Source organism: Myxine glutinosa, chromosome 10 (assembly GCF_964187855.1).
Source record: "Myxine glutinosa chromosome 10, kmMyxGlut1.1, whole genome shotgun sequence".
NCBI classification, from domain to species: domain Eukaryota; kingdom Metazoa; phylum Chordata; class Myxini; order Myxiniformes; family Myxinidae; genus Myxine; species Myxine glutinosa.
This window is the reverse complement of record NC_136270.1, coordinates 130,550,470-130,563,058: the sequence shown is the minus strand read 5'-3', so window position 1 is coordinate 130,563,058 and position 12,589 is coordinate 130,550,470. Positions and strand designations below refer to the sequence as shown.

Below are 12,589 nucleotides of genomic sequence, written 5' to 3'. Positions count from 1 at the left end.
ATATATATATATTTATTGTTACGGACCGTGGATAAGATGTTGGTTTTTGCCGAGCGGAGGCCCCGCGGCCCTAACAGTTACCCCGACTAACCCGATTCCCGAACGTTGGCCGGATCGCGCCACAGATATTCAATATGGAAAAGACAAAAGCGACACGGATGTGAAGAAGAAGAAGAAGACAAAAAAAGTTGGCAATACTACTAAATTTATTCCTATTATTTACATGCTCAAAGTAACCAAGGAAGAAGGAAAGATAAGAAAATAATTTACAGAAGATATTAGACAGTGCAACGCTAGCTTATACAAACTTAATTAACCCAGGGACAGAACAAACAAAACAAACTCACGTACACAAGAAGGATGGAAAGGCAGGAGGTGGATGGCTGGAGGGAAAGGAAGGTCCAAGGGTGCTGCAGCACGATCGGCGCGTTGGGCAGCCGCCGTTCCTTCGCGGCCCCGCTCCAAACTGCCGTCCAGGCCCCAAGCTGCTGTATCTGAAGCTGCTGTGGCTGCTGCTCCTGCTGCGTGGACGTCGCGTGCTTTGCCAGGACTCGTCTGGTCCAACCACACAACTGAACAACGTGCTTGCTTCTTGCCCAACTCTCTTGCTTGGTCCAACTTTGGCAAGCAAGGCGACGAATAGCAGGCGTTGTGCTTCCCTCGATGATCTCTCTGGATGATCTCTCTCGATGATCTCTTTTGGACAAGAATCGCTGCTGGATGCTCTTTTTGGATGATCTCCTTAATGTTCTCTCTGGATGATCTCTCTAATGTTCTCTCTGGATGATCTCTCTTCTACTGCAGGACCTTGCGCGCGCGCTTTTTATAGCGCCTCCGGCGATCAAGCCGCCGGCCTTTAGGACACGCCCATCGGTGTGCTCACCTCGGCCCTGATTGGTTGGCACGGCCCTCTAGCTCCGCCCTTGATGACGATGGGCGGGCACGCCTTTCTTCCCCGACCCGAGCACATGTTCAATGGTGGTTTTGGAGGGGATGTAATTGGCAATCGAGGCTTGGCAATGATGAAAGGGGAAAGTGAAAGGAATCTACTCTATTTCACTTGGTGCAATGGAGTGTCATCTTAATGGGAGACAAGGCCTTACCCTAATACACATAATAAAGATATAACTATCAACCAGGGGGAAATCTATGATTGGCTGACGTGTATGCTTTATGGACTAATTATGGGACGCCCTTTGACCTTTACACAACACTGGAGGCAGGAGGGTCCAGAATCAAGCAATATTAATAAAACACACAATAAAAAAAATACAATCCTCATATCCACAACAATATATATATATATATATATATATATATATATATATATATATATATATATATATATATATATATATATATATATATATATATATATATATGTATGTATGTATGTATGTATGTACATATATATATATATATATATATATATATATATATATATATATATATATAGATATATATATATATATATATATATATATATATATATATATATATATATATATATATATATATAAATATATATATATATATATATATATATATATATATATATATATATATATATATATATATATATATATATATATATACACATACATACATATACATACATACATACATACATACATACATACATACATACATACGTATGTATGTATGTATGTATGTATGTATGTATGTATGTATGTACAGTCACGTGAAAAAGTAAGTACACCCCATGTAAAGTTTTGACTTTTTCAACATATTTCAACATACAGCTATTTGATCTTCATTTCAACAATATTGATAGATAAAGGTGATATAATATAACAAATATCATGAAACATTTACATTTTGTAGTCCATTGTATAATTTAAATAAACATAAATGCAAATTTCGCATGTGGAAAAAGTAAGTACACCCCATGAAATGTTTTTAAAATCTTTTTAACATATGTGGACATATCAATATTTGATCTTCATTTAAACAGTATCTATAGACACAGGTGATCTAATATTGAACAAAAAACAATGAAAAATTGACTTTGCAATAATTTATTCAACAAAAAATTGTTGCACAGCATGCACAATTGCATGCACAGCTTGTTTCAAATCCCCCCACAACATCTCAATGGGATTTTGATCTGGGCTTTGACTTGGCCATTCCAGAACCCTCCATTTCTTTCTTTTCAGCCATTCCTTGGTGGATGTACTGGTATGTTTAGGGTCATTGACATGTTGCAAGGTCCACCTTCGGTTGAGCTTAAACTCTCCGAAAGATGGCCTCATATTATCCTCAAGCACCCTCTGGTACAATGAAGAATTCATAGTGGATTCTATGATGGTGAGCTGCCCAGGCCCTGATGCAGCAAAGCTGCCCCAAACCATAATATTTCCACCACCATGCTTTACAGTTGGTATCAGGTTCTTGTGGTCAAATGCTGTCTTTGGTTTTCACCAAACATGTCTTCTGGTACTGTGGCCAAATAGCTCTACCTTTGACTCATCTGTCCAGAGCACATTGTTCCAGAAGTGCTGGTCATTGCATGGGTGTTCATTGGCAAACTTTAGTCTTGCCCTGATGTTCTTTCTGGACAGCAAAGGTTTCCTCCTGGCACACCTCCCATGTAGATCAAATTTGTGCAGCCTCTTTGTAATGGTAGACTCGTGCACTTTGACATCAACAGTGGCAAGAGCTACCTGTAGGTCCCATGATGACATTCTGGGGTTCTTAGAGACTTCTTTCAGCATTGTGCGGTCTGCTCTCGGGCTGAACTTGCTGGGGCGGCCTGGCCTGAACAAGTTGGCAGTTGTTTGGAATCTTCTCCACTTGTAGATGATCTTCTGGACAGTGGAATGATTGATTTCAAATTGTTTGGAGATCTTTTTAAATCCCTTCCCAGACTTGTAGGCATCTATAACCTTCTTTCTGAGGCCTCAGAGAGCTCTTTTGATCTGGGCATGTGACGCTGCACACTTCAACAACAAAGAGCAAACCAAACTAAATGTCTGAGGTTTAAATAAGACAGGTTCCTCCAAGATCCTCTCTGACGATGTTCTAATCATTTGCACCTGAGCTGGTGCACCTGATTCTAATTTTAGGTATTTGAAGTAGTGATAAATGTAGGGGTGTACTTACTTTTTCCACCTGTGAAATTTGCATTTATGTTTATTTAAATTATACAATGGACTACAAAATGTAAATGTTTCATGATATTTGTTATATTATATCACCTTTATCTATCAATATTGTTGAAATGAAGATCAAATAGCTGTATGTTGAAATATGTTGAAAAAGTCCAAACTTTACATGGGGTGTACTTACTTTTTCACGAGACTATATACGAGGTCGTCACAGAGGAACGGGCTTATTTTAGGTGAGGTTAATGACTGTACCTGAGTTGCTGTGTTGTCATGATTTACACCAATCATAATACAAACAATTATTTCGCACAAATTTATTTGTCGTGTTTGTGATATTACATTTTATAAACAATTTAGGTTGAAAAAATATATAAAATTCAAGAAAGAACCCCTCAGGACATACATAGGGATTGGTAGGTGCAGACTGGAAGTTTGGGACGATTACGCCTCACCACCAAGCAATTCAAAACACCTCACCACCACAAAATCAAAACACCTCACCACCAAGCAATTCAAAACACCTCACCACCACATAATTAAAACACCTCACCACCAAGCAATTCAAAACACCTCACCACCACATAATTAAAAACAACTCATCACCAAGTAATTGAAAACACCTCACCACCACAAAATTCAAAACACCTCACCACCACAAAATCAAAACACCTCACCGCCAAGTAATTCAAAATACCTCACCACCACATAATTCAAAACACCTTACCACCACAAAATTCAAAACACCTCACCACCATGAAATTAAAAACAACTCACCACCAAGTAATTCAAAACACCTCACCACCACTTAATTCAAAACACCTCACCACCACAAAATTCAAAACACCTCACCACCACAAAATCAAAACACCTCACCGCCAAGTAATTCAAAATACCTCACCACCACATAATTCAAAACACCTTACCACCACAAAATTCAAAACACCTCACCACCACAAAATCAAAACACCTCACCGCCAAGTAATTCAAAATACTTCACCACCACATAATTCAAAACACCTTACCACCACAAAATTCAAAACACCTCACCACCACAAAATCAAAACACCTCACCACCAAGCAATTCAAAACACCTCACCACCACATAATTAAAAACAACTCATCACCAAGTAATTGAAAACACCTCACCACCACAAAATTCAAAACACCTCACCACCACAAAATCAAAACACCTCACCGCCAAGTAATTCAAAATACCTCACCACCACATAATTCAAAACACCTAACCACCACAAAATTCAAAACACCTCACCACCATGAAATTAAAAACAACTCACCACCAAGTAATTCAAAACACCTCACCACCACTTAATTCAAAACACCTCACCACCAAGTAATTCAAAACACCTCACCACCAAGTAATTCAAAACACCTCACCACCAAGTAATTCAAAACACCTCGCCACCAAGTAATTCAAAACACCTCACCACCATGAAATTAAAAACAACTCACCACCGAGTAATTGAAAACACCTCACCACCACAAAATTCAAAACACCTCACCACCAAGTAATTCAAAACACCTCACCACCATGAAATTAAAAACAACTCGCCACCGAGTAATTGAAAACACCTCACCACCACATAATTCAAACCACCTCACCACCAAGTAATTCAAAACACCTCACCACCAAGTAATTCAAAACACCTTACCACCAAGTAAGTCAAAACACCTCGCCACCAAGTAATTCAAAACACCTCACCACCAAGTAATTCAAAACACCTCACCACCATGAAATTAAAAACAACTCGCCACCGAGTAATTGAAAACACCTCACCACCACATAATTCAAACCACCTCACCACCAAGTAATTCAAAACACCTCACCACCAAGTAATTCAAAACACCTCACCACCATGAAATTAAAAACAACTCACCACCGAGTAATTGAAAACACCTCACCACCACATAATTCAAACCACCTCACCACCAAGTAATTCAAAACACCTCACCACCAAGTAATTCAAAACACCTTACCACCAAGTAATTCAAAATACCTCACCACCACATAATTCAAAACACCTCACCACCAAGTAATTCAAAACACCTCTCCACCAAGTAATTCAAAACACCTCACCACCAAGTAATTCAAAATACCTCACCACCACATAATTCAAAACACCTCACCACCACAAAATTCAAAACACCTCACCACCATGAAATTAAAAACACCTCACCACCATGAAATTCAAAACACCTCACCACCAAGTAAATCAAAACACCTCACCACCAAGTAATTCAAAATACCTCACCACCACATAATTCAAAACACCTCACCACCACAAAATTCAAAACACCTCACCACCAAGTAAATCAAAACACCTCAACACCATGTTATTAAAAACACTTCACAACCTGAGTTACTGTTTAATAGCGTGAGTTACTTTTACTTGCACATCAATTTATTACCAACCAATTGACACCCTGGAACAAATGTTTGGATGATGCCATCTGGAATCTGGCATCGTCAAGGATACAACATGCCCAACTTGGTTTGGCTTCTTCGTGTCCCAAAATCTACAACATGCAGCATCTTTCCCTCTGTACTATGATCCATTTATTTTTTGATCAAACTCTGAGATGAACATGGTAGCTGTCGAGCTCGCCTGTCATTCCAGCAAAATCCACCGCTCTGTAGTATAGATCAGCTTTTCCTCCAAAAAATCTCGTTTTCTTCCAAAAAATCTCGTTTTCTTCCAAAAAATCTCGTTTTCCTCCAAAAAGTCTCGTTTTCCTCCAAAAAGTCTCGTTTTCTTCCAAAAAATCTCGTTTTCCTCCAAAAAATCTCGTTTTCCTCCAAAAAAAATCTCGTTTTCCTCCAAAAAATCTCGTTTTCCTCCAATAAATCTCGTTTCCATACTCTGCTGTAATTCTGCTTTGATCCTGAACCAAATGAACTTGTACATCATGATCAATAATCATGAGCTTATTGACAGTAATACAATCTGAGTGACCAATTTTAAACCTCCTTAATGTGAAACTTTAGTTCGGAAGCATTGATGACATTGTCCTACTTTTCATTACTCATCATGTGATGCGAGGAGAAAAGGATTTGCAAGGAGGTCAATTTAAGGTATTTATTCGGATGCAATTTTTATTTTTGTCCTGGCCTAGATGGTGATGTCGGCGGTAGATTGCACTAAGCCGCAGAACCAAGAGTTGTGCACGCAAGAGGGAATCAAGGGTTATCCAACCATTCACCTTTACAGCTACGGCAAGATGGTGCAACGTTACAGCGGTCCACGTGAGGTACGCTACTTGTGTAGTGGTAAATACCCAAGTGATGACTTTCAATAATTATTGTCATGATAGAGTTGCACAGACAGTTACCAATCCCAACTCTTTATTCCTCACCTGTGGCGTTTCAACTATGCCGGTTGGCTCGGAGTTGATACTACAACAACCAGGCACGGCACTGCATCGAAGGACTGCGTTGATTCCTTCATTCAGACTGACCGAATTAATTAACTTCCATCCCGGGCCTTCCTTCATAGTATGTCCTGTCTCCTGAATCTCATAATGCCCAACTTTTCATCGAAGATCTGTTCATTCTCACCCACATGTGGCACCACTGACCATGAACGTGTGAAAGCACCAATCTCTATATTTGGAGTTGAGAGGATCATGACAGTGTTACGCTGTTTATTCACTCAGATTGACTGGTAAGTCCAGAAACATGTCCTCTCCAAAAGGTCTGTTTTCCCCATTTCCTCTGCAATTGATGTTGAAAGTACTTGGGAAAGCTTTCACCAAGGCCTGCTGTCTTTCATGCGCAGGTTTCTTCCATCTCATGTGTAGCTATCACGCTCTTCCTCTTGACCCTGGCACACTGAATCCTTCCTTCCTTCTGCTCGGCCGAAGCCGTTTTCTTTCCTTAATGGAAGCCTAACCTGACCGAGAACAACCTGAGGTCATTCCACAACAGTTGCAATAATGTGTCACATGCTCAGGTGAGCCAGAAGACATCATCTGGCAATCGTTATTGTTGAACTCTCCACACTGTCTCCTTCATTCCTTGTGGTGCTCCCAATCCATCCACTCCAGTACCTCAAAAGGCACAACTTTGGATTCTGTTCCGGTCACTCCTTTGTGGACTTGCTACTGCTTCTCATTTAGCAAACAAGAGGTCAGGGCTATCTACTTGGACATATATCGGGCATTCGACAAAGTCTGGCTTCCTGTTCAGCTTGCGAAGCTCATAACCTGCGGTGTACCTGGCCACCTTTAAACCTGATCATCTGACATCCTTCACTCCATAGTCGATGTGTTCCTATCAATGGAACCCTCTCCTCTCTCATTGAGGCCGGAGTGTCCCCCAGGTGATGTTGTGGTCCTATATTGTTCCTCACCTGGATAAACCCCTTGGATCACCTGCCTAAATGCCCTTCCTTCATCCTTCGCCCCTACCCCCCCCCCCCCCTCCCTTTACAAGTAGAGCAATCTGAAATTGGGGAACCATTAAACCCAATGGTTTCCATACGTTGTAAAGATTATGTTTATGTTTACATAAGTCTATCCATCATATTTCCATACGTTGTTATTTTTACCATGTATGACGGTACAAGTTGAACTGTAATTTTCTTCCCGGAATCCAATGATTTTTGTTGTTTCAGTTTGATCATTAAATAACATCAATTAATTTCATGTCCACTCCTTCTCCCCATTCCCATTCCCTTTTTTTCTCTCCTTCTCCAGGAGTCAGATTTTGTAGAATTTATGAGAAGCCTTCCTGGCCAAGACCTGTCAAACTCTCAGAGGTCTCACACCGAGCTCTAACCAGGATTGGTCCAAACCGGATACAACCTCAGCCTGTCGATGACAGGCCACCACTAAATGATTGCAAGCCTTCCATCCATGCCGTTATCCTCCACTGCCTTGAAGTTGAGGATTTGTACCCGGTGACTGCCAAAGGGAAGTCTTGGAGACTTGGCGGTTAAGAAGAGTGCAATAGATGTTTTTAATAAGTGGCGGTGAAAAGTATGAAGAGTTGAGTTAGGAATATGAATGGAAAAGGGTAGGAGGAAGCATCGAAGGAATTGTTTGGGTAGCGTGGTGCGGAGTTTGTTGAAAGGTTGCTTCCGCAATATTCGATTTCTGATGAAAGTGAAATGTGGTGCAGATTATGGCTGTTTGGGGCTTTGGGGGGTGGGGGGGGGGGAGCAGCCCATTTTAGGAGGTTCGTTGTTCATTTTTGTAGCTCTTCTCAGATTGGTGTACATGTTATACACTACTGTTCGTCACTGTTTGTTTGTTTATGGGTAGTGTGATAGTACTTGCGTCTTTGTTTTCTAATTGGGGGCCATTTCATTTATAATTGGTCAGCAAGAAGAGAGGGGTACATTAGAAGTTCCGCTAATGTGATGTAATATGTAGATTTACTTCGACAGTCACATGCGTCCCACAAATGGCCTCTCCTGATTGATACCACTGGCTTCCTTGGTTCCTTTCACCATGAGTTGCCTTTATGATCCTTGTACCTGTTACAAAGTCCAAATAGCATTGCGGAGAGAAATTTGTTTCCAAGCAATGTGATAGATCTATTTTTGTATCAGGCAGCTTCACGAACTTGTGATTGTGCTCTAGCAAATCATGTTGGAGAATTTGAAATGCACCTTTCCTCTGTATGGACAGTAACTGTACATGCACCGCTGCGATGCTTTGTTACATTCGGCAATGATTGTCCAGTTTCATCCAGAATTAAAAAAACAACTATCTTTTTCCACATTGCTGTAAATATGTAATGGTGCAAATGTATTATTGCATTTTTGCGACACCGTCTTACAAACCATTTTAGCGGTAACTGCACTAGCAGGGTTGCACTGTCCAGGTGCATTGCTCTCGGCCTTTCTGCTCTCCCTCCATTTGGGGAGGAACCATCTGCCTTCCAGGTGTGCAAGTCGAACACTCTAATGGTTCTGCTCTTTCATCCATCATGCCATCATTCCTGAATGGTCTTTATATGGTTGTCTGTGTCTGTGATTACATCATTTACAAAACGCCATGATGGTAACAGTTGCTTGTTGCTACTTTGCAAACGGTGCATTCCGCTTTGACCATAGATGGTGGCTGCGCCGTTCATTGTGATGGTTGCGCCAGGAATTGCTGATGTTGGCAATATTGGGCTTCCTTGCAAACTCTCAACCAAATGCCTTCTCCTTTGCTTCATAGAAGCCATGAAAATGTAGTTTACGGGGCAGAAGCTGCCTTGTTTTATTGATTCACAAAAGGCAACACATGTTCCAGCATGGGAGTTGTGAAAGAGCTATTCATTGTGATTGGTGTACAGAGAAATGTAAGTGGTACAATCTCACAAATTATTGTCGTGTCAGCCCTGTGATGAACACCTCAGGGCAAAGGAAAACCGAACGTTGTTAACTCTTTGTTAAATATGACGTTGTTAAAAGAAAGTACTTTGAAACCTGGCGGGATTATCTTTTCCGCGCGCACAGGAAGTTTTGAAGCCTTGTCTGATCGGGAACAGCACACGGGGTTAATCCGAACCCACGGAACAACGAAACAAGACAGGACAGAAAAAGTAAAATTCAACAAATATATATTTATTTACAGGAATGTAAAAGACAACGAAAGGTGAGGTAAACTAAAATTCCTAGGTGGAGGTTCCTCCACTCTGACTCGTATACAGACAGGGGAATGATAAAAGAAATAATGTTCCTTTTATAAATTGGCCGAACTCAGCTTTACTGTTCCAGCGAGGGCGTCGATTGAGTCGGCAGTTCCAAAGCGGCCAGAGCCGCGCGCGGGTCCCACTCCAACAATTGCGCGGAGAGGCTTTTTCATCGCACCCCGACCATGAGGTACTCCGTGCAGGCGGGCCTCCTTCGCCAACAAGGCACCGATGATCTCTCCGGCGCACACAGACGAGCGCCCATTGTCCTCCCATGCAAAAAAGCCAAGCGACCGCCACGATCAATACTAGGGCAAGAGCAAAAGGCAAATGCAGCCGTTCTCTTTGAAAGCCAGCACAAAAGAGACAAAATGCCGTCTCCTCTTGCTTTTTCTCCGGGCGTCCCAATGACGTCATCCTTTTTGACCAATCCCCCAGCGACGCCGAATCGTTCCAACCAGACGTTCTTCGGGGCATGGCCTCACAGCCATTCTTTAAACCCAATGACGAAGCTCGGGGCATGGCCTGTCAATTCCGTTCCTCCAAGGCGGAGCCTAACCGTCCTTCGGGAATGTTCGGCTGGGCGCGGTTCCTTTGCCGATCGGCAAATGTTCGGGTTTCCGCCGGGCGATTATGGTTGTTGTAGTGGCGGCCCTTTTTGATGAAATATAAACGAAGGGAAAAATCACATGGGCAATTACACATTGGGGGTTATCCTTAAGTCCTACCTAGTTAGCATAGCTCCACCCCTCGGATGGAGACACATATACAATGTTATTCTATACAGATTCCCTACTTGGTTACAGCGAGGTGGCTTCTTCTTCACTCACACGATCCATGCTAATCTACACATTCCTAACTTTCCTAAGGTATTTCATGCCTACCCCCACAAACGTAACACAGCCCCCCTCCCGGGAATCGTAGCTCCTGCAAGGTTCAATGCAGGCGTTACCGTTCCAGCCTTAACACTTACCGACTCGCACTTAATTCGCCTATGAAATAAATTAGGAAGGGCTGTGGGAAGCGAGCCGTAGCTACCTTACCTGTTCTCCTTACCATTCTACACCCCTTAAACAACAATTCAAATATTGACAAAACTTGGTTCCTTGCTCCTAACTCCTGGGGTGGGTAGAAAAAATGTCAACACACAAACACTCTACCTTAACCGCAAACCTTATTGAAATTCAAGGACATTTGTACAGCCCCCGTTATAAGGACCACCTTCCCCGGTGGATGCCACAATGCCCATTGTTTCATGCGGAGCCATTCCAATTTACCCAAATTTTCCAGGGCACTGTCCTGGTACAGGTTAGTGACATGGATCGGTGGATCTTCCCCCGCGCACTCGCACACATAAACCCCAATCAACAAAAGCACTCATTCCAAACCTGCAAGACCATGGCATATCACTGGTTACCTGCATGTGTGATCCTCAACTAGGCAGCAGGGAGGTACCGTACAACCAAGATGGTGGAGGTGCTTCAGGCTGTGGTGCCCGCAGTCCAAAATCAAGTACCCGACTTGCGACTTCTACCCCCCCACATTCAACTCTCGGCCCCTGGCACCCAAACAGCTCCTTAGCTGTACGTCCCGCCAGAGAGGGTCTCTGCACCATCCAGGCTCTCTTGGCCTCAGACTCTCATTGCCTCTTCCGGGTCGCCAGGGGTCTCCATACCCGCTGATCGCCCAACCAGACCCTCCTCTGACGGGTTTCCAATTCCAGACACCACTGGCTGCCAGGGACAAATTGCTTCAGGGGGGCCGCAGTCACCGCTCCTCCAGAGCTTGATCCGTACCTGCAGACACACGCACCTTCCCTACCCACAAAATCCAAAATGACATTCCCTCCCCCACTGCCATTCAATTCTCCAACACTGTAGTGCAAAAAGATATTGTGTTCCTACACTGCCATGGCCTGCGTACATGTGTAATTCACATTCACACTTGTAATTCACATTCACACTTGTAATTCACATTCACACTTCCAAGCACAACTCAACTTTCCTCACAACAACACAAAACACAAAACCTTTGACACAAAAAACGCCAACCACAAGACACTTTGTCACACACCCGATCCACTCATCGACCATGTCGTCACTCTCACCCGCCCCCACTCCAAATTACTCATATCCCAATTTAGGAGCAAGAACCGAACACTCGGGACACATCAAAGCACCCCACCTTAAGTGCAGGTAATCGCAGGCTGGTCGGGTCCAAGAGTGCCATCTACCACACCAACTTCCAGATTTATTTCATGGGACCAATCAATTTACACTAAATTTTCCTTTTGTCCAATCAATTTACACTAAATAAATTTACACTTTGTACCATTGTCCACAACAAGTGCCAGCCCCATACTGGCAAGCATGTGTATCCCCCTCCTCCTGTGAGCTTTCCTACACTACTACACTTGGCTACGACAGCTCTGCCCCCCCCCCCTACCGTGTGCGGGCTATCGGGTAAGATGGACAGCTGAACTGCCACCATGACCCACGAGTGTCCACAAGGGTGCAACCCACCATCCCTCCTTCGGCCCCCTGTGAGGACCATGGCTCCACTAGCCGAAGCTGGCCAATGCGGTGAGCACCTGCTGCCAACTCCGACATTCCCAAGGCCTCGGACCTGGGAGACACGGTCACAGTGCGTGGCATCCCCAGCCACGTCCCCTGCACCTCCTCATATCCCCCAGCCTGACCAAATGTAGCCGCTCAGTGCCCAACCACATATGACCTCGCCTAGTTGTCAGTCGTGTTCCACAAAGGAGACTCAATCCCAGAAGACATGGTCACACACCCCGGCCCCCCATGCCACCACA

At 43.2% G+C, this 12,589-nt stretch overlaps 1 protein-coding gene across 2 annotated transcripts in view; it reads left to right on the top strand.

The window, feature by feature from the left end:
* The window catches only part of LOC137433773 (protein disulfide-isomerase A5), a 489,740-nt gene extending 480,872 nt beyond the window's left edge, over window positions 1–8,868 (top strand). For both annotated transcript variants that reach the window (XM_078786121.1, XM_068126075.2), the window contains 2 exons: window positions 6,261–6,395; window positions 7,842–8,868. In XM_078786121.1, the coding sequence (XP_078642247.1) occupies window positions 6,261–6,395; window positions 7,842–7,922 (216 nt within the window). In that variant the 3' untranslated portion in view covers window positions 7,923–8,868. The remainder of the gene's footprint in view (window positions 1–6,260; window positions 6,396–7,841) is intronic.
* Window positions 8,869–12,589: the final 3,721 nt, after the last annotated feature.